The sequence below is a fragment of the Calliphora vicina genome, chromosome 4 (assembly GCF_958450345.1).
Source record: "Calliphora vicina chromosome 4, idCalVici1.1, whole genome shotgun sequence".
Classification (NCBI taxonomy): Eukaryota; Metazoa; Arthropoda; class Insecta; order Diptera; family Calliphoridae; genus Calliphora; species Calliphora vicina.
The window spans coordinates 40,916,803-40,939,252 of NC_088783.1; the positions used below are offsets into that span (position 1 = coordinate 40,916,803).

At 31.0% G+C, this 22,450-nt stretch overlaps 6 protein-coding genes across 6 annotated transcripts in view; 3 read left to right on the plus strand and 3 right to left on the minus strand.

Moving 5' to 3' along the window:
- LOC135957205 (uncharacterized) overlaps positions 1-22,450 on the minus strand; it is a 75,791-nt gene that overhangs the window by 37,538 nt on the left and 15,803 nt on the right. The gene's annotated exons all lie outside the window — the stretch shown is intronic.
- LOC135956551 (zinc finger protein 729-like) lies at positions 575-19,274 on the minus strand. Its single transcript, XM_065507085.1, is given in 6 exon segments — positions 575-2,206; positions 2,282-2,367; positions 7,189-8,788; positions 8,873-8,998; positions 16,783-16,864; positions 19,270-19,274. Coding segments are annotated over 6 exon segments (3,519 nt in total). The 3' UTR covers positions 575-586.
- On the minus strand, positions 5,017-5,794 carry LOC135959144 (uncharacterized). Its single transcript, XM_065510191.1, has 3 exons — positions 5,618-5,794; positions 5,377-5,546; positions 5,017-5,317 (listed from the first exon to the last, which is right to left on the minus strand). Exons 1-3 carry the CDS (start codon positions 5,676-5,678, stop codon positions 5,141-5,143), a joined length of 408 nt encoding a protein of 135 aa, XP_065366263.1. The 5' UTR covers positions 5,679-5,794; the 3' UTR covers positions 5,017-5,140.
- Positions 10,551-12,435, plus strand: LOC135959142 (transcription factor grauzone-like). Its single transcript, XM_065510189.1, has 2 exons — positions 10,551-10,772; positions 10,838-12,435. The coding sequence occupies exons 1-2, from the start codon at positions 10,650-10,652 to the stop codon at positions 12,365-12,367; spliced, it is 1,653 nt and encodes a 550-aa protein (XP_065366261.1). The 5' UTR covers positions 10,551-10,649; the 3' UTR covers positions 12,368-12,435.
- On the plus strand, positions 14,082-15,913 carry LOC135959145 (transcription factor grauzone-like). The gene is made up of 2 exons (XM_065510192.1): positions 14,082-14,231; positions 14,290-15,913. The coding sequence occupies exons 1-2, from the start codon at positions 14,109-14,111 to the stop codon at positions 15,865-15,867; spliced, it is 1,701 nt and encodes a 566-aa protein (XP_065366264.1). The 5' UTR covers positions 14,082-14,108; the 3' UTR covers positions 15,868-15,913.
- Positions 19,805-21,510, plus strand: LOC135959143 (zinc finger protein OZF-like). Its single transcript, XM_065510190.1, has 2 exons — positions 19,805-19,964; positions 20,023-21,510. The coding sequence occupies exons 1-2, from the start codon at positions 19,848-19,850 to the stop codon at positions 21,460-21,462; spliced, it is 1,557 nt and encodes a 518-aa protein (XP_065366262.1). The 5' UTR covers positions 19,805-19,847; the 3' UTR covers positions 21,463-21,510.

Consider the following 22,450-nt stretch of genomic DNA (forward strand, 5'->3'; position numbering starts at 1 on the left):
ACCCTAAACATTTTAAAGTTACTGAAATTGAACAAATTGTAACCAATTTTATTCAGCAATTATCATACATTCTACCCCAAAAAAAACAATGCTGATAGCATTTTTATTGAGGAATTGAATTGTAACTAACTTGTCAATGTTATACGTTGTATGCGGAATTTACTTTAAATTGTCATTGGGTCTTGAGAAATTACACAAGTGGTCAAGATATAAGAAAAACTATTTTTTAAATAAAAAAAAAACATGATTGTCATCAAAATTACATTTTTGATCCATAATCACTCAAAAAACATAAAATATAAAATGGTCTGATTTCACATGAAATCGATTTTTCACAAAAATAACAAGAGCTATATTGGGTTAAAAAATAATTTATTCCGATTTTAACCCATTGTCGGACCGAATTTCTATGGCGTTATATATAGGTCGTTGGGGTGGTCCATGATGTATCAATCATTAGATATCCATATTTTCTATGTTAATGACAAATATTTTTATAGGCAAATAAAAATTCTTCTTTATTCTTAATGAATTATATTAATATTAAATTAAATATGTATGTAAGTACGTATGTATATTAATTAATTTATATTACAACTTGTTTTGTGACTTGAGTTATATCAACTTTAGGTAATTGTAAACGATTTTTTCTGCCCTCTTCAAACTCAACGGGATGTGCTACCTTACGATGATGATGCATATTCGAACTAACTTTGAATGTTTGCGGACAATGGGGACACTGATACAGGTCCTCTCCGGTATGTTTGGCAATATGTTCACGTAGTAATTTAGGACGTTTGAATGCCTTATCGCAATACGTACACTTATGCTTACGTTCCGTTTGATGGACATTTTTTTTGTGCATCAACAAACCAGATTCACTGGCAGCCACTTTACCACAAATGCTGCAAACATATATAGTCGTACCGTCATTGTGATATGCGGCTTTATGCCGTCTTAAGCAACCACGTGATCTTAATTGGGCCCCACATTCATCACAAGGATATTTAGGTCTTTCAATGCCAGCATGTTCCATTAGGTGTGTCTTAAGTGCTCCGATGCCATGAAGAGTTTTACCGCACTGATCGCACACACGATTATCACTGTGAACTATTCTGATGTGTGATTTAAGTAGAGATTCTGCAACGTATGCGTTACCGCACTCCTTACAAATGAAATCTTTACTGCCGGTAGCATGTGTTAGCAAATGACGTTCTAAACTGGGCTTTTGGTTAAAAGTCCTATGACATACATCGCATTCAAATTGTTCAGTTTCTTCATGCACAACTTTCTTATGCAGTTTAAGATTATATTTACTAGAACTAGGCTTACCACATATATCGCATTTATGGGTCTCTGGATTGATATGTAGACGAATGTGATCAACCAGAACACAACGGCGATAAAATTTACGTTCACAACATTTAATATAATATTTGGCATTATGTTTATCTTTGAAATGTCTTTTTAACATATCTAAAACTGGAAATGTTTCATTACAGATATCACATTCTAGTAATGGCTTCCATTTAGCAATGAATTCATCAGATTCTTTGCCTATCTCTATGCCAGAATTAATGCGAGGATTATTCTTAGGTTTGTCTGCATCCTTAAGTTTTCTCTTTTTTCTAGGTGTTTCTTCTAAAGTCTCGTCACCTTCTTCGTCATCACCACAATCTGTTTTTGCATTCACTTTAGTTAAATCTTTGGGTTTACGACTTCTTCGGGATTTAGGCTTCTGGTCCTCTTTACCACTTACTTTTGTATACTTCATTTGATTTTCATTCTCGTTTTCATTGGTAATTTGTATTGCCTTTTTAGATTTTCTTAGTTCAATTAATGGCTTAATGTCATCCTCATCATCATTCTCGTCATCATCAACTTCATTACCAACCAACTCAATATCATTTCCTAAGGTATCCTGATCATCTTCAGAATCATTTTTTATTAATACATCTTCAAAATGTGTCAACTTCTCATCTCTGTTATCCACATCTTTGTTTTTCTCACTTATTACTGGTGTTATCTGCTCTTCTTCTACCTTAATTTCCAACAGCATTTGCTTAACATCTGCCTCTTCCAGCAAAGACCGTGCCTTTATTACCGTTTGTTGAAATTCATGAAAGTCGTTTATATGCGACCAACAGTCCTGGCAAAGTATCTTATTATCTGCGGAGGACTTTGAATTTATGTAATCCATTAGTAACTAAAATCACATTAAGTTAACAAGTTATTAATATATCACTTTTTTTAACATTAAAAATCATTGATTAATCTTTACCATCGGATCAAAATATTTGGCAGTAATTTCATAGATTTCATTGCATTCTCCCACATCATTTTGTAAAGATTTATATTCATTACAGGCTGTACAACACAAGCAACAGCATAGTTTCATAGACATTTTATAATTTAAATGTTTTATTTTTATAGTTATGTGTTTGCAAAGAATAACGTTATTTGTTTAATAATTCATTTGGAGGTAGGTAACTTTAGTAGATTTGTTTTCGTGCGTCAAGATAGCATCGAAAAATAACAACACCGGAAATTAACTCGAGTTTTTTTTTGGGGGTTGGAAACGAGTGACAACTAAAATCAACAACGATTTTAGGAATTTAATGGCAACGAAAACAAACAAAATTTATTGAAAAGAAATTTTTTTTAAATTTCTTTAATTAATTTTTTTGGAAAAAGAATTTATGCCAAAAAAAATTTTTTGATGAAAAAAAATTCGGGTTAAAAAATATTTTTTCCGATTTTGACCCATTGTATGTCCAACTTACTATGGTCTTATATACGTCGTTGCAAAGGTCTTTGAAATATCTATCATTAGATATCCATATTGTCTATATTAATGACTTAGTAATCCAGATATAGGTCAAAAATCGAGGTTGTCCTAGTTTTTTCCTTATATCTTCGATTTTAAATAGCGACCGAGCCGGAAGAATTTCGGAGATATTGATGTATGAATCGTGTATGTAAGTTATTTGGGGGCTTCGGAAAGTTGATTTCAACACACAGACGGACATGGCTATATCGATTCCGCTATCTATAATGATCCAGAATATATATACTTTATGGGGTCGCAAATGAAAAATGTGGAAATTACAAATGGAATGACAAACTTATATATACCCTTCTCACGAAGGTAAAGGGTATACAAATTGTGACACATATCGGTAGACCATAGAAAATAACTGTGAGTCCGGAATATTACGATAATAATCTGTCACTATAAAAAATAAATTTTATCAAAATCGTCCACGCCCAACGCCCACTCTCCATACAATCAAAATTGATTTTTTTGTATAAAATTGTTTATATCCAAGCAAAAGTCTAGAAATTTGGTACATACATTTATTGAAACAAAAAAGGAACGCATGACGAGTTTCAATAAAATCGGTCACCCCTACAGCCAACGAAACCCATACATAGATAAGAACTTTTTTGATATTTCGTTTATTATTCGACAAAAAATGTTAAATTTTCATCCTGTTCCGAAAACTTCCGAAACAAGGCACTCCCACCTTTCATTTTATTTAAAAAATAGCTTGGGGGAAAGTGGGGCTACATTTTTTTTTCTCCATGGAAAATCAAAAATAAAATAATTTTTAGAGACTTATAGATTTGGGCATATCTTCTTAACGGTTTATGGTATCCCCATAATTTTTTTTTTTATTGATGGAGACATGTTATATTTTTCAAATATGTTAAAGGTAAATGATATTATTATGAAAATTATACATATCGCACTCGTTCAACAATACTGTATTAACTCAAAATTTTAAAATTTTCAATAGAGGGCAAAAACTGTTTGTGATTACATTTAAAGAGAATTTGAAAATCCGAATACATCATAGTAAGCAAATTCCATTAGAAAATATATTTACATTGTTTTTCTTAAAAATTTTTGTAATTATTGCAAAATAAATCTATTTTTTGAGTTACTACCATTTTTCTGGAACTTCTCGATAATTTTTTGTATTATTTTATCAACAAAACAGTATCAATTCAAAATACAACCAAATTTAAATAAAACAATTTGATTATTTTTAACTTTAATAAAGGCTCAATTATACGATGTATTTCTATTTAAATTTTTGTATTAACTCAAAATAATACTTTTTTGTTGATTCAAGGTAGTCACTAATTATCACAAAAATGGTCTCAAATGTGGTTTTCAAGATGAAAGAGTAATCGGAATACGTTGAAATTTTTACAGTAGATACATAGATATTTATGTTGTTAGTTGATTTCTTGCAAAAAGTGAATTTTTAAACATTTTGAGTTAATACAGTATTGTTGAACGAGTGCGATATATAAACCACTGAATTGCGTGAAAATATAAATAAATTTTTGCTTAACACCATTGCATGGACTTTACTTCAATTTTTTAAAAATAAAATAAATTTTATCTTAAAACTATAAGTGTACATTTCATCTTTAAACATTTCTCTACAAAACTGCATCATTTGATTTTTGAAATTGAGTGTTTGAAAAATATACTTTTTGACACCAAAATCCCTCTGTGCGTTGTAATGCTGGGTATACACGATACTATTTTTCGTACTAATCGTAGTATGAGTTGAAGTACGATTTTGTGATAGAAAATGACAAGTAATAAAAGTATCACAAACATTTTTGATTTTCATACTTCGTTAGTACGACAACATGATACACGTTACTAATTTCATACTTATACGATTTATCGTAACGTGTATACCTAGCATAATGTTTTGTTTAATCGATAAAGAATTTAATTCTAGATCGAATATAAACCCGATAACTTTCGATTTCACGAGACCAATGAACATTTTCTGTCTTTTTAAAAACCGATTACGACAACGATTGGTTCAAAATTTATTCTAGAAATGGATCGTATTTCAAATGTATTTTAAGTAGTCAAGCCAGTCGCTATGTTATGTTATGGCCCTTTACACCGATTGATTTTAAGCTTCTTCAAGCTATGTTCGATTTTTTTAATTCTTATAGAAATTCTTTAAGAAATACACAAAATTTCGTAATAAAAACATTAGGCACAATTCTAATTTTATTACACAAAAATTTAAATACAACATAAATATGTATATTAAATACATAAATACCATATTTTTCCAAACAATATTAGAAAGACGCATCACTAACGACGTCTGGAGCGGGAGCGACGACGACTTCCACGTCTACGTCGACGACTTCTAGAAACCCTTCTTCTAGAACGGCCATGAGGTATCATATTTGGTCGGACAGTGTGCGTACGCCGGGGTTGCATTGCAAAATTTTCCGATTCATCAGTTAAAGCTGACTTTTTTTGTGCGCTCTGATTTTAAAAAGAAAAAAATTAAAATCTTTTTATGAATGAACTAAACGCAATCTTACATTTTTATATGGCATCCGTACAAGATCGTCTGTTAATGTTATAACCCCCAAATTTTGTCCAACATCCAAAGCATTTTCTATGGCCTTTTCAACATTTCCATAGCGACGTTTCAGATTCTCTGAGGACAAAATGTAATTAATCTCTCCACAGAGATTTTCAAGAGTGTCACCTGGAAATTGAAAACCAAATGAAATTTATTATCAGATTTATTATAGAGTCTGCAATATCAAAAATACTTACATAATTCAGGCTTTTGACTAAGGCTTTCCAAAATATGAGGTAACAAAGAGGAATGATCCATTGTTTAATTAATAATTATTTATTTAATTTTTCACTGAAATTTCTTTATCAAAAAAAAAAAAAAAATGTTTCCACAAAAAATTAATAATTTTATGATCCGTCTCAGAAAAATTATGTATTGATTAATACAAAAAAATCAAAAGTATTTTGATGGATTTTTTTTAATGTTTTCAAAGTGTATTTTTTTAAGTAGATAATCAGGTGAGAACTTACATATTTTGAGATCATCAGATGAATATGAGAGCAAAGTCTAAAATTTAATTTAATTTTTTTTTTTCAAAAATCGTGTTAATTTTTTTTTAATATTATAAAAGTACATCTCAAATCAATTTAATAATATGTATTCATTATGAGCGAGTGATAAGGATATATTAAGTTTGTCATTCCGTTTGTAATTTCCACATTTTCATCCGCTATAGTCCTTAGGTTGCTATTTAGATTAGGGAAAATCGGCCCACAAATGGCTGTGATATAAAAAAAAAAATCACGACTAATTTGAATTTTGGCCTATTTTGTACCTATATTTGGATTACTAAGTTATAGACAATATGTACATCTAATGATAGACATTTCAAAAGCCTTTCCAACAACGTACATAACGCCATAGAAATTCTAAAAAATTCCAAAAAAAAAGGTTTCAACAAACATTTTTTTTAATCTTTATCTTTGGTATGTTTTAAGATTTGGCACACCCAAATTAACACTTTTATTTGGTTTTTTAAGAATTAATAAGGTATTTGAGCAACTTATAGACAAATATAATATAATTATCGATATATACTGAAAATATGAAAGAAATAATGAACCCTATTAAAGATATGTATGCATAAATGTACATGCATATAGCCCCAAAATTGCAGTTGTTAAAAATAATGGTTGAAGCAAATTAAACTTTTAAACGAATAGGTAATAATTTATTACATGCCAATAAAAGCACAATTGTAGTGTCTTGTTTACTAATCCGATATCATTATTTTTGTAATTTTCATTTAAAATTATGAAATATTTAGCAGAAAAAAAAGAATAAAATAGTCTGATTATATGAAAAACTAGCTGTCCCGGCAAACGTTGTTCTGCCATAGCTCACAAAAATTTTGAAGACTCCCGCTATAATAGTACTCCAGATATGCAATAATAAATGTTTACTTTGTATGGGAGGTACCATGCCCATTGTGCCTATATAGGTCAATTGTGAACCTAACCATTCAGGGACCCACTCAAACACACACAACAAATTTCATCGAAATCTGCCTAACCGTTAAGGAGGAGTTCAGTTACTAACACACGTACAGAAGAATTATATATATAAAGAAGATAATAAAAAAAATTGTTGATGTAAGATAGATATAAAGCCGAATAAAGTACTCATTCCAACTTATTTAAACTAAGATTTATTTAATTTACAAATTAATTTTAAAACTGCTTGGACTAGTCTTAATAAAATAAATAAATTTCTTAATTATACTTAATTAAATTAAAATTAAATTATATATCTATATGTTAATTAATTTATATTACAACTTGATTTGTAACTTGAGTTATATCGACTTTACGCAATTGTAAACGATTTTTTCTACCCTCTTCAAACTCAACGGGATGTGCTTTCTTACGATGATGATGCATATTCGAACTAACTTTGAATGTTTGCGGACAATGGGGACACTGATACAGATCCTCTCCGGTATGTGTGGCAATATGTTCACGTAGAAATTTAGGACGTTTGAATGCCTTTTCACAATACGTACACTTATGCTTACGTTCCTCTTGATGGACATGTTTTTTGTGCGTCAACAAGCCATATTCACTGGCAGCCACTTTGCCACAAATGCTGCAAACATATATAGTCGTACCGTCATTGTGATAGGCTGCTTTATGACGTCTTAAGTTACCACGCGATCTTAATTGGGCCCCACATTCATCACAAGGATATTTAGGTCTTTCAATGCCAGCATGTTCCATTAGGTGTTTCTTGAGTGCTCCGATGCCATGCAGAGTTTTACCGCACTGATCGCACACACGATTATCACTGTGAACTGTTTTGATGTGTGATTTAAGTTGAACTTCTAGAACGTATCCCTTGCCGCATTCCTTACAAATGAAATCTTTACTGCCAGTTGCATGAGTTAGCAAATGACGTTCTAAATTGGGCTTTTGGTTAAAAGTCCTATGACATACATCGCACTCAAATTGTTCAGTTTCTTCATGCACAATTTTCTTATGCAGTTTCAGATTATATTTACTAGAACTAGGCTTACCACAAATATCGCATTTATGGGTTTCTGGATTGATATGTAGACGAATGTGATCAACCAGAACACAACGGCGATAAAATTTGCGTTCACAACATTTAATATAACATCTGGCATTATGTATATCCTTGAAATGTCCCTTTAGCAAATCAAAAACTGGGAAAGTTTCATTACATATATCACATTCTAGTAATGGCTTCCATTCCGCAATGAACTCATCAGATTCTTTGCCTTTCTCCAGGCCAGAATTAATGCGAGGATTCTTTTTAGGTTTGTCTGCTTCTTTTAGTTTTCTCTTTTTTCTGGGTGTTTTTTTTAATGTCTCATCTCCTTCTTCGTCCTCAATACAATCCGTTTTTGCATTCTCTTTAGATGAATCTTTGGGTTTACGACCTCTACGGGATTTAGGCTTCCGATACTCCGTGTCACTTATTTCTTTTTCCTTCGTTTGATTGTCATTGTCGTTTTCATTGGTAACTTTTATTGCCTTTTTGGATTTTCTTAGTTCAATTAATGGCTTAATGTCATCCTCATCTTCATCCTCGTCATCCAACTCAACATCATCTCCTAATGCATCCTGATCATCTTCAGAATCATTTTTTATTAACATATCTTCAAAATGTGTCAACTCCTCATCACTGTTATCCACATCTTTGTTTTTCTCACTTATTACTGGAGTGGCCTGCTCTTCTTCTATCTTAATTTCCAACGGCATTTGCTTGACATCAGTCTCTTCCAGCAATGACCGTGTCTTTATTACCGTTTGTTGGAATTCATGAAATTCATTTATATGCAACCAGCAGTCCTGGCAAAGTATCTTATTGTCTTTGGAACATTTTGTATTGATGTATTCTGTTAGTAACTAAAATCACATAAAAATATATTATTAATATAGCACCTCTTTTTTTTAGGAATAAAAATCCTTAAAATGTTGACCATTCTTTACCATCGGATCAAAATACTTGACAGTCATTTCATAGATTTCATTACATTCTCCCAAATCATTTTGTAAAGATTTGTATTCATTACATGGCGTGCAGCACAAGCAGCAGCATAATTTTATAGACATTTTTTATTTAAAAATAGTTTTTTCTTTCTTAATTTTGTTTAAAATTCATTTGGAGGAAATTTTACTAGATTTTTGTTTGTAAACAAAAAAATATACACAAGGCTGCCATGCAGTTTTTTCAGTAAACTATTTGTACAGTGAAGGAAAAACAGCATTCTTAAAACAAAATTTTTTTTTTTAAATTTTTTAAAAAAAATATTTTTTGGTAAAATGTTAATGTTAAATTTTTTTTTTTTAAATTTATAAAAATTTTTTTTGTTTTTAAATATTTAGCGAAAAAAAGTTTTGGTGAAAAAAATTCGGGTTAAAAAATATTTTTTCTGATTTTGACCCATTACTATGGTCTTATATACGTTGTTGCATATTGTCTATATTAATGATTTAGTAATCCAGATATAGGTCAAAAATCCTGGTTTTTTCCTCATATCTCAGCCATTTGTGGACCAATTTAGCTGATTTTAAATAGCAAACTTCTCGAAAGCATGTCTGACAGAATTATTGAAGATTTGGATCCCGAAGATATCAGGGGTCTTCAGAAAATTGATTTCAACAGACAGACGGACATGGCTTAATCGACTCCGCTTCTCACGAAGGTGAAGGGTATAATAAAACAAGTAAGAGAGCTATATTCGGCTGTGCCGAATCTTATATACCCTTCACCAAATTATACTTTAAAAAATTTTAAATATTTTTAGGTAAACAAAATTTAAATTTTTTTCCAGTTGTTTTTTCTAAATTGTTTTTTAAAATTTTTATTTAATTTTTTTAAATTTAAAAATTTTTTTTTTTAAATTTTATAATTTTAAAAAATTTTTTTTTTAGTTTTAAATTTTTAGTGAAAAAAAAATCGGGTTAAAATTTTTTTCCATTTTGACCCATTGTAGGTCCAACTTACTATGGTCTTATATACGTCGTTGCACAGGTCTTTGAAATATCTATCATTAGATATCCATATTGTCTATATTAATGATTTAGTAATCCAGATATGGGTCAAAAATAGGTCAAAAATCGAGGTTGTCCTAGTTTTTTCCTTATATCTCCGTTATTTATGGACCGATTTTCTCGATTTTAAATAGCAACCGAGCCGGAAGAATTTCGGAGATATTGATGTATCATTCGTGTATGTAAGTTATTTGGGGGCTTCAGAATGTTGATTTCAACACACAGACGGACAGACGGACATGGCTATATCGACCCTTGCCACTCATGGTGAAGGGTATAAAAATAAAATAATTGTCGTGGCTCATATTTTCTGGGTTACATTACATCATTATAAAATTACTTTTAAGATATTTCCATCACTGGCTTCGCTTACTAAAGAATTTTTCGGGAAGTTGGACCGCCTACTAAATTTTTTTTCCTAATGCACAAAACAAAAAGTTTTATTAGTTCTAAAATTCTGGAATTAACACCTCAAGCTTTAAGTCACAATTATTTTTCACCACTAATTGTTTTTAATATTATTCTTAAAGTATACTTTGGTGGAGGGTGTATAAGATTCAACATAACCGAATATAACACCAACCTTTTAAACAACTCTGGGATTATAAATATGGCAACACGAAAATAAAACTATTTTGTTTACAAATAATAGTATTTTGATGCATTTTTGTGTTAATTTTAATTTTGAATTAATTTATAAAGTTAATGTAAAATGTCTATAAAACAATGTTGTAGTTTGTGTTGTACTACATGCGGTGAATATAAATTATTGCAAAATGATTTGGGCGAAAGCAATGAAGTCTATGAAATTACAGTGAAATATTTTGATCCCATGGTAATGAAATCATTGTAATATATACCAAAATTATTCCATAGCTTACAAAAGTTTATCCTTAATAGTTACTCCAAGAAGAGGAGGGCGAAGACTCTCAACACAATCAGGCACTTTGTCAGAACTGTTGGTTTCACATCGAAGAGTTTCATGAATTTCAACAAACGGTATTGAAAGCTCGAATGTTATGGGAAGATAAAGTAAATAAAAAACAATTGCCTATTGAAGTAAAACAGGAAGATGAACAGCCATATGTCAGTACAAAATATGAGGATGAGGAACAGTTTTATAGAAGTGATGACGATGATGATGAGGATCATTTTGATGATGTGGAAAATTATGATTTGAAAACAGAATCACTATCGAGCCTAGAAGATGTTGTAGACTCCATAGCTATACAATCCGAGGAAAAGGATAATAAAAACAATTTGGCACAAGATGAAGAGAAAAACAAGAATGAGCTAGAAGTACCAGCTAAATCGCGCCGAGGAAGAAAGCCTAGAAATTCCACAAAATCTAAAGAGCCTGAAGACGAAGAAGATGGCGGTGAAAGGGAAAAAAGAAAAAAACCCAAATTATCGGAAAACAAAAAAGAGAAAGGAAACTCTGCCCTTAATATGGAAAAAGCAAAAGAATCTGATGCTTTCATAGCCGAATGGAAACCTGAGCTTATATGTGATTTGTGCAGTGAAAGCGCTAATAATTTCGATAAACTTCGTAGTCATTTTAGGGAGAAACATAAAACCAGATTTTATATTAAATGCTGTGAACGTAAATTCTTTCGCCGTTGTGTCCTTGTCAATCACATACAATTACATCTTAATCCGGAAACTCACAAATGTGATATATGCGGAAAATCCAGTTCAACCAAGCACAATCTTAAACTACATAAAAAGGTAATGCACGAAGATACAAAACAATTAAAATGTGATATATGCGAAAAGCTTTTTAAACAAAAAGTTACACTGGAGCGGCACTTGCTAACTCATTCTACGGGAAGCAAAGACTTCGTTTGCTCCGAGTGTGGCAAGGGTTATGTAGCGGAACAATTACTTAAATTGCACATTAAACATGTGCATAACGTTGATCGTGTTTGCGATCAGTGTGGCAAAACTATTCATGGATTTCAAGCTCTTAAGAAACATCTTATGGAGCATGCCGGCATTGAACGACCTACATTCCGCTGTGACATTTGCGGCGTTGAACTAAAGTCACCCAATGGTCTTAAACGCCACAAGGCAGCCTATCACAATGATGGTACGACTATATATGTTTGCGGGGTGTGTGGTAAGGTAGCTTCAAGCGAAAATGCTTTGTTGAATCACAAAAAACTTGTACATGTGGTTGAACGGAAACATAAGTGCACATATTGCGATAAAGCATTTAAACGTCCTAAATCATTGCGCGAACATATTGCCACTCACACGGGTCAGGATCTCTATCAGTGTCCACATTGTCCGCAAACATTTAGAGTTAGTGCCAATATGCACCATCATCGCAAAAAAGTACATCCCGTTGAATGGCAAGAAGGTCGCAAAAATCGCCTGCAACAACCTAAAATTAATATAAATCAAGTTAAGAAACAAGTTATAATATGATTTACTGACATACAATAATATGTACGTACATATTTATGTAGAATTAATTAGAATATGTAAAAACAAATAAAAAAAGTGCAAATTATTTAAAAAGTTTTTTAAAATCGATGTCTTCCGAACGGGATGAAATCAGAGCTCTAAATTAATCATTCATTTTTTGAATTAATTCGCGAATCATTCACACAAAAAAAATGAATTGAATGAAATTTGAATCAATTAATTCAAATGAATTAGAGAAAAGAATTAGCAATTATTTTCCAATTCATTTGAATTGAATTGATTTTAAATTAATTCAAATGAATTAGAAAAAAATAATTAGCAATTCATTTCCAACTCCGAAGCGTAATTCGCAGCATATGCTGCATAATTATCCGACGTTATTTTTTCTGATTTTTGATTATTTGTATACATAAATATTAGCAAAAAGTTTGTCGTTGGGTGGTCGTAGGTCACAAAATTTCAAAAATTATTAATTGCTTCTTGAATATTAAATGTGTTTTGTCGCTCAGCTTATTTCAAAATAAAAATCAGTTCTTCTTGAAGAAACAAACTCCAAACACCATGTTTTCATTAAACAGGCGCGGATACATGACAAGGCTTTTAAATGTTTGTACTGGATATTTTTATTTTGGTAGGAGAAATTTTTCATTCCCCCTTGAATTTGATTGATTGCAACTCATTTTTGATTCATTCATTTGAATTGCTAATTTTTTTTTCTAATTCAATTGAATTAATTCAAAATCAATTCAATTCAAATCAAATGAATTGGAAATGAATTGCAACTCATTTCTGCCTAATTCGTTTGAATTGATTAAAATTTCATTCAATTCAATGAATTATTTCAAAATTTAGCTAATTCATAATGAATTAAAATCAAAAAAGAATGATTCATTTACAGCTCTGGATGAAATTTGCACCAAGGTCCTGTCCTATTGTATAGTAATTCAGACACAATTTTTCAACAAGATCGGTTATGAACTCTCTGAGTTAGTTTAGATTGCTAATTTTTCAAACTTTCTAAAAAAAAAATCAAATCTTTTTTGACTTTTTCTTAAAGAGCTTTATGGTCGCTTCGTGGGATGAGAGTTGATTATCTATCAAAATAAATATTTTGTAACCCAAACATAAAATTTTTGACTTTTTTTGCAAAATGGATACTTTTTAAATTTTTTAAAAGTTGCTTCACTTGACATGAAATCCCCCATATATATTCTGGATAGTAATTATCCAGAGATATATGCAAAAATAGAAATTCGGATCGACAATGGTTTAAAATCAGCAAAAGATATTTTTCAACCCAATTTTTTTCAATCCAAGGCGTATTTAACATGGTGACAGCAGTGGCGAATTGAAATAAATACAGGCGAATTCATTTATTTTTTATATATAGAGTTTGACATACGGGCGTACGGGCGAATATTTTTTATATATGTAGTTTGACATTTGTGCGAGCTATTTCTATAATCAGCTGTGCTGCCGATGGCACCTTATTAAATGCACCTTGTTTCAATCTTAAAGTAAACTTTGGTTTATTTTATATAAATTGTATACATGATTTATTCAACTCTATTCACTGTACTAATTCTATTTGAAACTACTAATACTACAATTTATAGCAACTCTGTGGAATTTGATAAAACCTGGCAATCCCAAAGCCAAACATTTGTTTACAAATGAATTAAAAACCAAACAGAAGCGTTTATTTTATTTAATAAATTATTTAATAAACAATTGCATTAAAATGTCAATTAAACAATGTTGCAGTTTGTGTTGCACTGCATGCTGTGAATATCAATTGCTACAAAACGAAGCGGGGGATAGCAATGAAATCTATGAAATCACAGTCAAATATTTTGATCCCATGGTAAGTACTTGGAACAACATTCAATTAAATTTATGTTTTCTATAAATATTTTTAATAGCTGCTCACAGATGAAGAAGGAAATCCAAATTATGATCAAGAAATTAAGGTGCTTTGCCAGGATTGCTGGTTGCACATCAATGATTTTAATGAATTTCAACAGAATGTTATTACGACTAGGAATACACTGGAAAAAAGCAACATGATAAAGCAATTAGAAACAGATATTAAACAGGAGAATGTCCAGGATGATAAAACATTTTGGGGAGATGAGGAGGAAACTGATAAAAGTGATGATGATGACCATAGTTTTGAAGATGTTTATGTAAATAATTATGAAGATGAATGTGATAACTTGGCAGCAGATAATATCTCTATAAATTCTAATGAGGATAATGATGATGATGACGATGAGAAGCCCTTAATAACTTTAACAAAAATAGCCAGTGATAAAAGTAAAAACAGTGAAAATAAAGTTATTGATGAGGAAAATCAACTGGAAAAGCCTAAATCACGTAGAGGAAGAAAATCTAAAAATTGTATTAGCAAAGATTTGAAAGCTGATGACAATGATGATGACCTGACAAACGAAAAATCGCCTAGCAAAAGAAAAAAACTGAAATTGGTGGATGATACCAAAAAAGAGTCATCGAATAATATAGAAAAAGGTTTGGAGTCGGACAGCTTTATAGCCGAATGGAAACCAGAATTAGAATGCGATATATGTGGTGAAACTAGTACAAATTTTCAGCAATTACGACAGCACTTTAAAGAGCAACATAAAACTAGAGGCTATATTAAATGTTGTGAGCGCAAATTTCATCGTCGCTATGTATTGGTCGATCACATACGGTTACATCTAAATCCGGAGATGCACAAATGTGATATATGTGGTAAACCCAGTTCCAGTCAATATAATCTTAAACTTCACAAGAAAATAATGCACGAAAGCACAGAGCAATTTGAGTGCGAAGTGTGTCATAAAATGTTCAACCAGAAACCCACCTTAGAGCGTCATAGGCTGATACATGTTACGGGAAGTAAAGATTTTGTGTGTCAAGAATGTGGGAAAGCCTATGTTCTTGAGGTTCAGCTAAAATCCCACATCAAAACAGTACACAATGTTGATCGTGTCTGCGATCAATGTGGCAAAACTATACACGGCGTAGCAGCCCTCAAGAAACATTTAATGGAACATGCCGGCATTAAAAGGCCTAAATTCCCTTGTGATAAATGTGGTGCCGAGCTTAACTCACGCAATTCCTTAAGACGTCATATGGCAGCATTCCATCATGATGGTACAACCATATATGTATGTGGTATATGTGGCAAAGTTGCATCCAGTGAAAATGCTTTATTAACACATAAGAAGCATGTTCACATAGAGGAGCGTAAACATAAGTGTACGTATTGTGATAAAGCATTTAAGAGGCCCAAGGTATTGCGCGAACACATAGCCACACATACGGGCCAGGATCTTTATCAGTGTCCTCATTGTCCGCAAACGTTTAAAGTTAGTGCCAATATGCATCATCATCGCAAAAAAGTACATCCCATAGAGTGGGAAGAAGGCAGAAAAAATCGCTTACAATTACCAAAAGTTAACATTAATCAAGTTAAAAATCAAGTTGTAATATAAATTAGGAATATTTCGAAAGAGTATTATAATAAATAAATGAAAATATACACATGAAAACTTACAATTAAAATCAAATATAAAAAATTCGTCTCGAGATAATTGAAATATTGGGATGTTTTGAAAAAAGTTATTTACTAATTCTTATTCCTTACCCCCGTTAACACGAAGTCTGGTTATGCCTTAACTAATAGTTATACTGTCGGTTAAAATAATTTTTGTATGAAAACTGTCAGTATAACTATTAGTTAAAACATAACCAGACTTCGTGTTACTGGGGGTTAGAATAAGAATAATTAAAAAAAAAACATTTTTATCAGAAAAAGGATAATTAGTTTAATTTGAAGAAGGATATCTCGAAATTCATGTCCTTAATTTTTGTATTTTGTTGAATAGAAATTAGTTTATACTGTTGGGAAAAACGTGCCAAAAATTGGAAATGGGATTTTAAGGATGTGATAAGATAAAGGTTAGTTTTGCTAACTACATAGCACATTCTCAAGGATAATTTTTTGGATTTATATGATAATTTACTGAAACATTAATAATGAGACCACTATTGTAAAAAAGTAATATACAATTTAAATTGAGCGATTCAAGATTCATTCTTATATAAAATTTGATTCTTGAACTTCGATTAAAGATAAACAAATCAATGCGAATACAATTGTTAAGCAAATTCAAATTTAGTAAGACCATAAGGAACAAGAGTACGAAGTTTTAACACATTTGGAACGGGTAAGGTCCGATACCTTGTCGAACATTTTTGTTTCCTCCCTGTTATTTTAATATCACTCATATTACTTCTCAAAGATCGATTGTTTGATCGAAAAAACTACAATTGTTTTCAATCGATTTTTTACAATAGTTTTTCATCGATTTCACGTCAAGTGAACCACCTTTTTAAATCAATGTCTTCCGGGATGAAACTTACACCAAGGTTAGAGCTATTGAATAGTAATTCAGACACAATTTTTCAACAAGATCTGTCAAAAACTCTCTGAGTTAGAGGGGGTCAAAATTTTACATTTTCACCAAACATGTGTTTTTTCTCATCCATGTAACTTATTACCTATTATTCTTAGCAAAATGTGTTCCAAATAGTTTAGATATGTATCTATTTCTTACATCTTTAGAAAACAAATATTTAAAAAAAAAAATTTTAATATTTTTTTCGAAAACAAAAACTTTTTTTCAAAATGGGCCCTTTTTTTTCTTAAAAGAAAGCATATTTTTCTTGAAGACCTATTTGGTCGCTTAGTGAGATGCGAATGGGATATCTATGAAAATAATTGTTTTGTAACTCAAGACATATAATTTTTGATTTTTTGATTTTTTGCAAAATCAAAAACTTTGTAGACCTTTTTTCAAAATGGACCATTTTTTTAATTTTTTTTTTGCTCCAAAGAAAGCATGGGTCTTTTCCTTGCAGGCCCTTATGGTCGCTTAGTGGGATGCGAGTGGGCTATCTATCAAAATAATTGTTTTGTAGCTCAAGACATACAATTTTTGACTTTTTGTTTTGCTCAAAAGAAAGCTTAGGTCCATTCCTTTAAGAGGGTTTTAATCGCTTAGTGGGATGCATATGTATATACACATCTGCTCAAAATAATAGATACACCAAAATTTATTTTTTAAAAACGAAAAAAAATAATGGTATATTGTAAAATTATAAAAAAAATTCAGTCGATTTTTATTTATAGTTAAAAGGAGAGTAAAAAACAAAAACAAAATATTTCATAATTAATAATAAATATTATAAAGTAAATAAAATTTCTTAAATTTCGAAAAATTTGGTGCTCATAATAATAGATACATTTTTAAAAATTCTTATTAAACAAAAGCTAATAAATTTTATCTTAAAAAAATTAGTTTATTATTAAAGTAAAGCTAGTATCCAGTATATCCACCTTTGTTTTGTAAAACTTTCTCCACTCTTCTGGGCATACTGGATATCAAGTTCTGACACTTCTCCAATGGAATCTCGTACCATATTTTATGCGTTTTCTCCCATAAATCGTCTTTATTTTTGAAAACTTCCTTCGAAAGCCTTATCTTTAATTCAATCCACAAGTTTTCTATTGGGTTTAAATCAGGGGATTGGCTGGGCCAGCTTAAAACAGGTACGTTATTCTCCAAGAACCAGTTTTTAACTAATCTTGAACTATGTTTTGGGTCGTTGTCCTGCTGGAATGTCCATATTAATGGCATATTTTCCGATGCATATGGAAGCATTACGTTTTCCAATATGTCTCTATACCCACTAGCATTCATGGTATCTTCTATTCGGAATATCGGACCAACACCATTCCATGAAAGCAACCCCAAACCATTATGTTTCCCCCGCCATGTTTTACCGTCTTTTTTGTAAATTTAACGTGGAATTCTTTTCCTTTTGGTCGGCGTACATTTCTTTGGCAGTCGTTTCCAAACAAATTTATTTTTGTTTCGTCGCTCCATAAAATATTTCTCCATTTTTTTTCGCCTTCACACCCGGACCATTGTAAGTGCTCTTTAGCAAATTCTAATCTTGTCTTGATATTTTTTTGGCGCATTAGTGGCACTTTTCTGGCAATTCTTCCCGGCAATTTAGCTTGTAAAAGACGACGACGAACTGTTTGTGGACTGATTTCGTTACATAGCTCCGCAGAAATAGCTTTCGATGATATGAAAGGGTCTTTTTTAACCATAAGGACGATCCGCCTATCTGTTTCTGGACTGGTTTTCTTTGGTCTACCGCAAGTTTCTCTTTTTTGTTTTTTAGATAAAGCATTTTGGACAAAATGTAAAGATCTTCCTATGCTCTTTGCTATTTCCCGTAATGATTTTCCTTGATTTCTCATCGTTTGAACAATTTTTTTCTCATCTTCGGTACAATGATGATTTCGTCCCATTTTCTTCAAAAGAGTCCTATTTTTTATAAAATTGTTGCTAAAATTTAAATTATACTTACTGTTTCACGTAAATAGGAACAAAAAATTGCACAAAAAAAACATTGTATATAAACAAATTACAAATTACTGATGTGTATCTATTTTTATGAGCAAATAATTGTTTGTAATTCAAATAAATTCGTTTTTAAAAATCAACATGAAAGCAAATAGTTGCCAGATTTTTGACTGACATGACATTGCCAGATAGAAATTTTAATAATATGATGTATTCTTAACGCTTGCGAGGAAATTTTCAATGTTACCGCCATTTAAATTTTTTCCAATTAGGTGTATCTATTATTTTGAGCAGATGTGTATATTCTGGATCATTATAGTTAGCGGAGTCGATATAGACTTGTACGTCTGTCTTACAAAAATCAATATATCGGGTATAGTCGAGAAAATCGGAACACAAATAACTGAGATGTAATCAAAAATCCAAGATTACCTCTATTTTTTTTACCAATTTTACACCATTTTTTTTCAATCAAAAACTTTTTAACCAAAAATTTTTTCATAAAAATTAGTTTCATGCATTTTGCAAAAACTTTAATTTTGAATTTTGGGCAAAAATGTGGTAAAGTTTCCAACGTGCAATGAACGAAATAAATTTTACGGGATTTTTTCAATAACAGATGACAGACACCACTGATTGCAGTATGATAACCAAGGCGAATTCCTACAAGGTGATGGCAGTTCTACAAAAACAAAATTGGTCTTACCAAATGTCATAAAACAGAAATGAAAAATTAAAATAATGTGTACTAAAACTTAATATAGGGTGGATAATTGAATAGAGCGGGTTTAACTTGTTTTGTAAAAAAAATATTTTGTTAATTAGCATATAGAATATGTAGATATTGAAATATAAAAACAAGCTTTGGCAGGCGCTAGAACCAAACAAGCGAAAAGAAGTAATCAGCTGTTTAACTGACTCCACCTTATATGAATTCGCCTGGATCATAACAAAGTTATTGTTTACAAATGAAATAAACCAAAAACCAATCAGAAATCATAAATTTGTTAATTAAATATAAAATATTCCAACATATGAAGCATAAAATGTCTGTAGATAAATCCTGCAGCTTGTGTTGTGGAACATGTAATGAATATAAAAGTTTGCAAAATGAAATTTACGAAATTACTATCAAATACTTTGATCCAGTTGTAAGATTTTATTTAAAAACAAAGAAAACCTTTTACCAAAAACCTTTTTTTTATAAAGTTACTTACAGATGATGATGACAGCAATCATTTCGAAGAAATTAAGATCCTTTGCCAGGAATGTTGGTTGCACATCAAAGATTTTCATGAATTTCAGACGACTGTTATGAACACTAGAAATGTACTGCAGGAGAAATGCTACTTTAATGAAATATCGGTGGAAATTAAACAGGAAGATGTGCTGGACAATGAAGATGAAGAAGATGTCTTTGATAAAAGTGTTGATGATGTAAATATTAAAAATGAAACATTAGAAGATGATAATGATAATAATGACTTCGTTGATGATGTTATGTCTATAAAAGATGATGATGACCAAGTTGAAAATGAAGAATTATTAATAAGTTTGGACAAATCTGAGGAAATTACAGGACAAAGCAAAGACATAAAATCAAAACAATCAAAATCTCGTAAACGCAGACTACCAAAACAAGATACAGAAAAGTCTAGTAATCAAATTGATAAAGGTTTAGAATCGGATTTGTTTATAGCTGAATGGAAACCAGAATTACAGTGTGACTTGTGTGATGCGGTGGAAACTAACTTGGAAAATTTACGACGTCACTTTAGAAATATACATAACGCTAGACCTTATATCAAATGCTGTGAAAAGAAGTTCTACCGGCGTCATTTATTGGTCGATCACATTAATTTCCATTTAAATCCAGAGACGCATAAATGCGATATATGCGGTAAAATCAGCTCTAGCATATCAAATCTAAAATTACACAAAAAAAATATGCATGAAAATACCGAACAATTTGAATGTGAAGTCTGCCACAAAGCGTTCAATCTGAAAACCACATTAAAACGACATATGCTGCAACATGAAACGGGTAGTAAAGACTTCGTTTGCCCAGAATGTGGAAAAGCATTTCTTTCGGAATTTTTGCAAAAAGCACACATACGTACTGTACATAATGTTGATCGTGTCTGTGATCAATGTGGCAAGACTATACATGGCAAAGCAGCTCTAAAACAGCATTTAATGGAACATGCTGGCATTAAAAAACCAAAATTTCCCTGTGATCACTGTGGTGCTGAGCTTCATTCACGCAGCTCTCTAAAACGCCATATCTCGGCATTGCATGATGATACAACCGTATATGTTTGTAGCATATGTGGTAAAGTGGCTGCTAGCAAGAATACACTATTAGCTCATAAGAAGAATGTCCATGATGAGGAACGTAAATACAAGTGTACATTTTGTGATAAAGCATTTAAACAGCCTAAAATACTGAGAGAACACATAGCTTCGCATACAGGACAAGAACTGTATCAGTGTCCACATTGTCCGCAAAGATTCAAAGTTAGTTCGAATATGCATCATCATCGTAAGCGAGCACATCCCGTGGAATGGGAAGAAGGAAGAAAAAAACGAATAACAAAACTAGCAACCGAAATTGATGTAAATGAGGTTAAAAATCAAGTACTAATTTAAATAGATTTATGTGTAAATAGTATGTAATGACAACGGTTAAGTTAAGTTAAATAAAATAATTTTTAATTTTAACAGAAAAACTTCTTATTGCTTCAATAAAAATCAAATTTTGTTTAAAAAAATAATTTTCAACCTAAAGAAAAACAAGTTAGACAGTTATATACGGCTGTTTCGAATCTTTTATAATCTTCACCAATGTATACTTTAAGTTAAAGATTGAAAACAATTTTAAAAAAAATTAATTTAGTGAACAAATAATATTGAATGAAAAAAGTTATGATTTTATCTATTACTTTTATTAAAAATGTGAGTGAAAAATATGTAAAAAAATTTTAAAACTCGCAGGTGACATTTTAAATGATCATAACTTTAAAGCTGAATTCACCCATGAGTTTCTGAAACATTTTTTGTTCGGAACAATTTTTTTTTTATATGTAGTTTGACGTTCTATTTTTGAGAGATAAAAAAAATTGTTCCGAACAAAAAATGTTTCAGAAACTCATGGGTGAATTCAGCTTAAGAGGTGCCATATTATTATCCTAATATTTCGATATGTGTCACAATTTTTATACCCTTCACCTTCGTGAGAAGGGTATATATGTATAAGTTTGTCATTCCGTTTGTAATTTCCACAATATAATTTTCCGACCCTATAAAGTACAATATATATTCTGGATCTTTATAGATAACGGAGTCGATTAAGCCATGTCCATGTCTATCTGTCCGTCTGTTTGTTGAAATCAATTTTCTGAAGACCCCGGATATCTTCGGGATCCAAGTCTGTCAGAAATGCTTTCCTATTTAAAATCAGCAAAATCGGTCCACAAATGGCTGAGATATGAGGAAAAAACCAGGACAACCTCGATTTTTGATTTATATGTGGATTACTATATTAATATAGACAATACGGATATCTAATGATAGATATTTCAAAGACCTTTGCAACGATGTATATAAGACCATAGTAAGTTGGACCTACAATGGGTCA

Bases quoted from the DNA above. Each gene is read 5' to 3' on its own strand.
- LOC135959144 (XM_065510191.1), bottom strand. From the start codon at position 5,678: ATGGATCATTCCTCTTTGTTACCTCATATTTTGGAAAGCCTTAGTCAA. The intron at 5,547-5,617 runs GTAAGTATTTTT...TTCAATTTCCAG, and splicing joins TAGTCAAAAGCCTGAATTAT to GTGACACTCTTGAAAATCTC. The intron at 5,318-5,376 runs GTAAGATTGCGT...TTTTAAAATCAG, and splicing joins TACGGATGCCATATAAAAAT to AGCGCACAAAAAAAGTCAGC.
- LOC135959142 (XM_065510189.1), top strand. From the start codon at position 10,650: ATGTCTATAAAACAATGTTGTAGTTTGTGTTGTACTACATGCGGTGAA. The intron at 10,773-10,837 runs GTAATGAAATCA...TATCCTTAATAG, and splicing joins TGAAATATTTTGATCCCATG to TTACTCCAAGAAGAGGAGGG.
- LOC135959145 (XM_065510192.1), top strand. From the start codon at position 14,109: ATGTCAATTAAACAATGTTGCAGTTTGTGTTGCACTGCATGCTGTGAA. The intron at 14,232-14,289 runs GTAAGTACTTGG...TATTTTTAATAG, and splicing joins TCAAATATTTTGATCCCATG to CTGCTCACAGATGAAGAAGG.
- LOC135959143 (XM_065510190.1), top strand. From the start codon at position 19,848: ATGAAGCATAAAATGTCTGTAGATAAATCCTGCAGCTTGTGTTGTGGA. The intron at 19,965-20,022 runs GTAAGATTTTAT...TTTTTTATAAAG, and splicing joins TCAAATACTTTGATCCAGTT to TTACTTACAGATGATGATGA.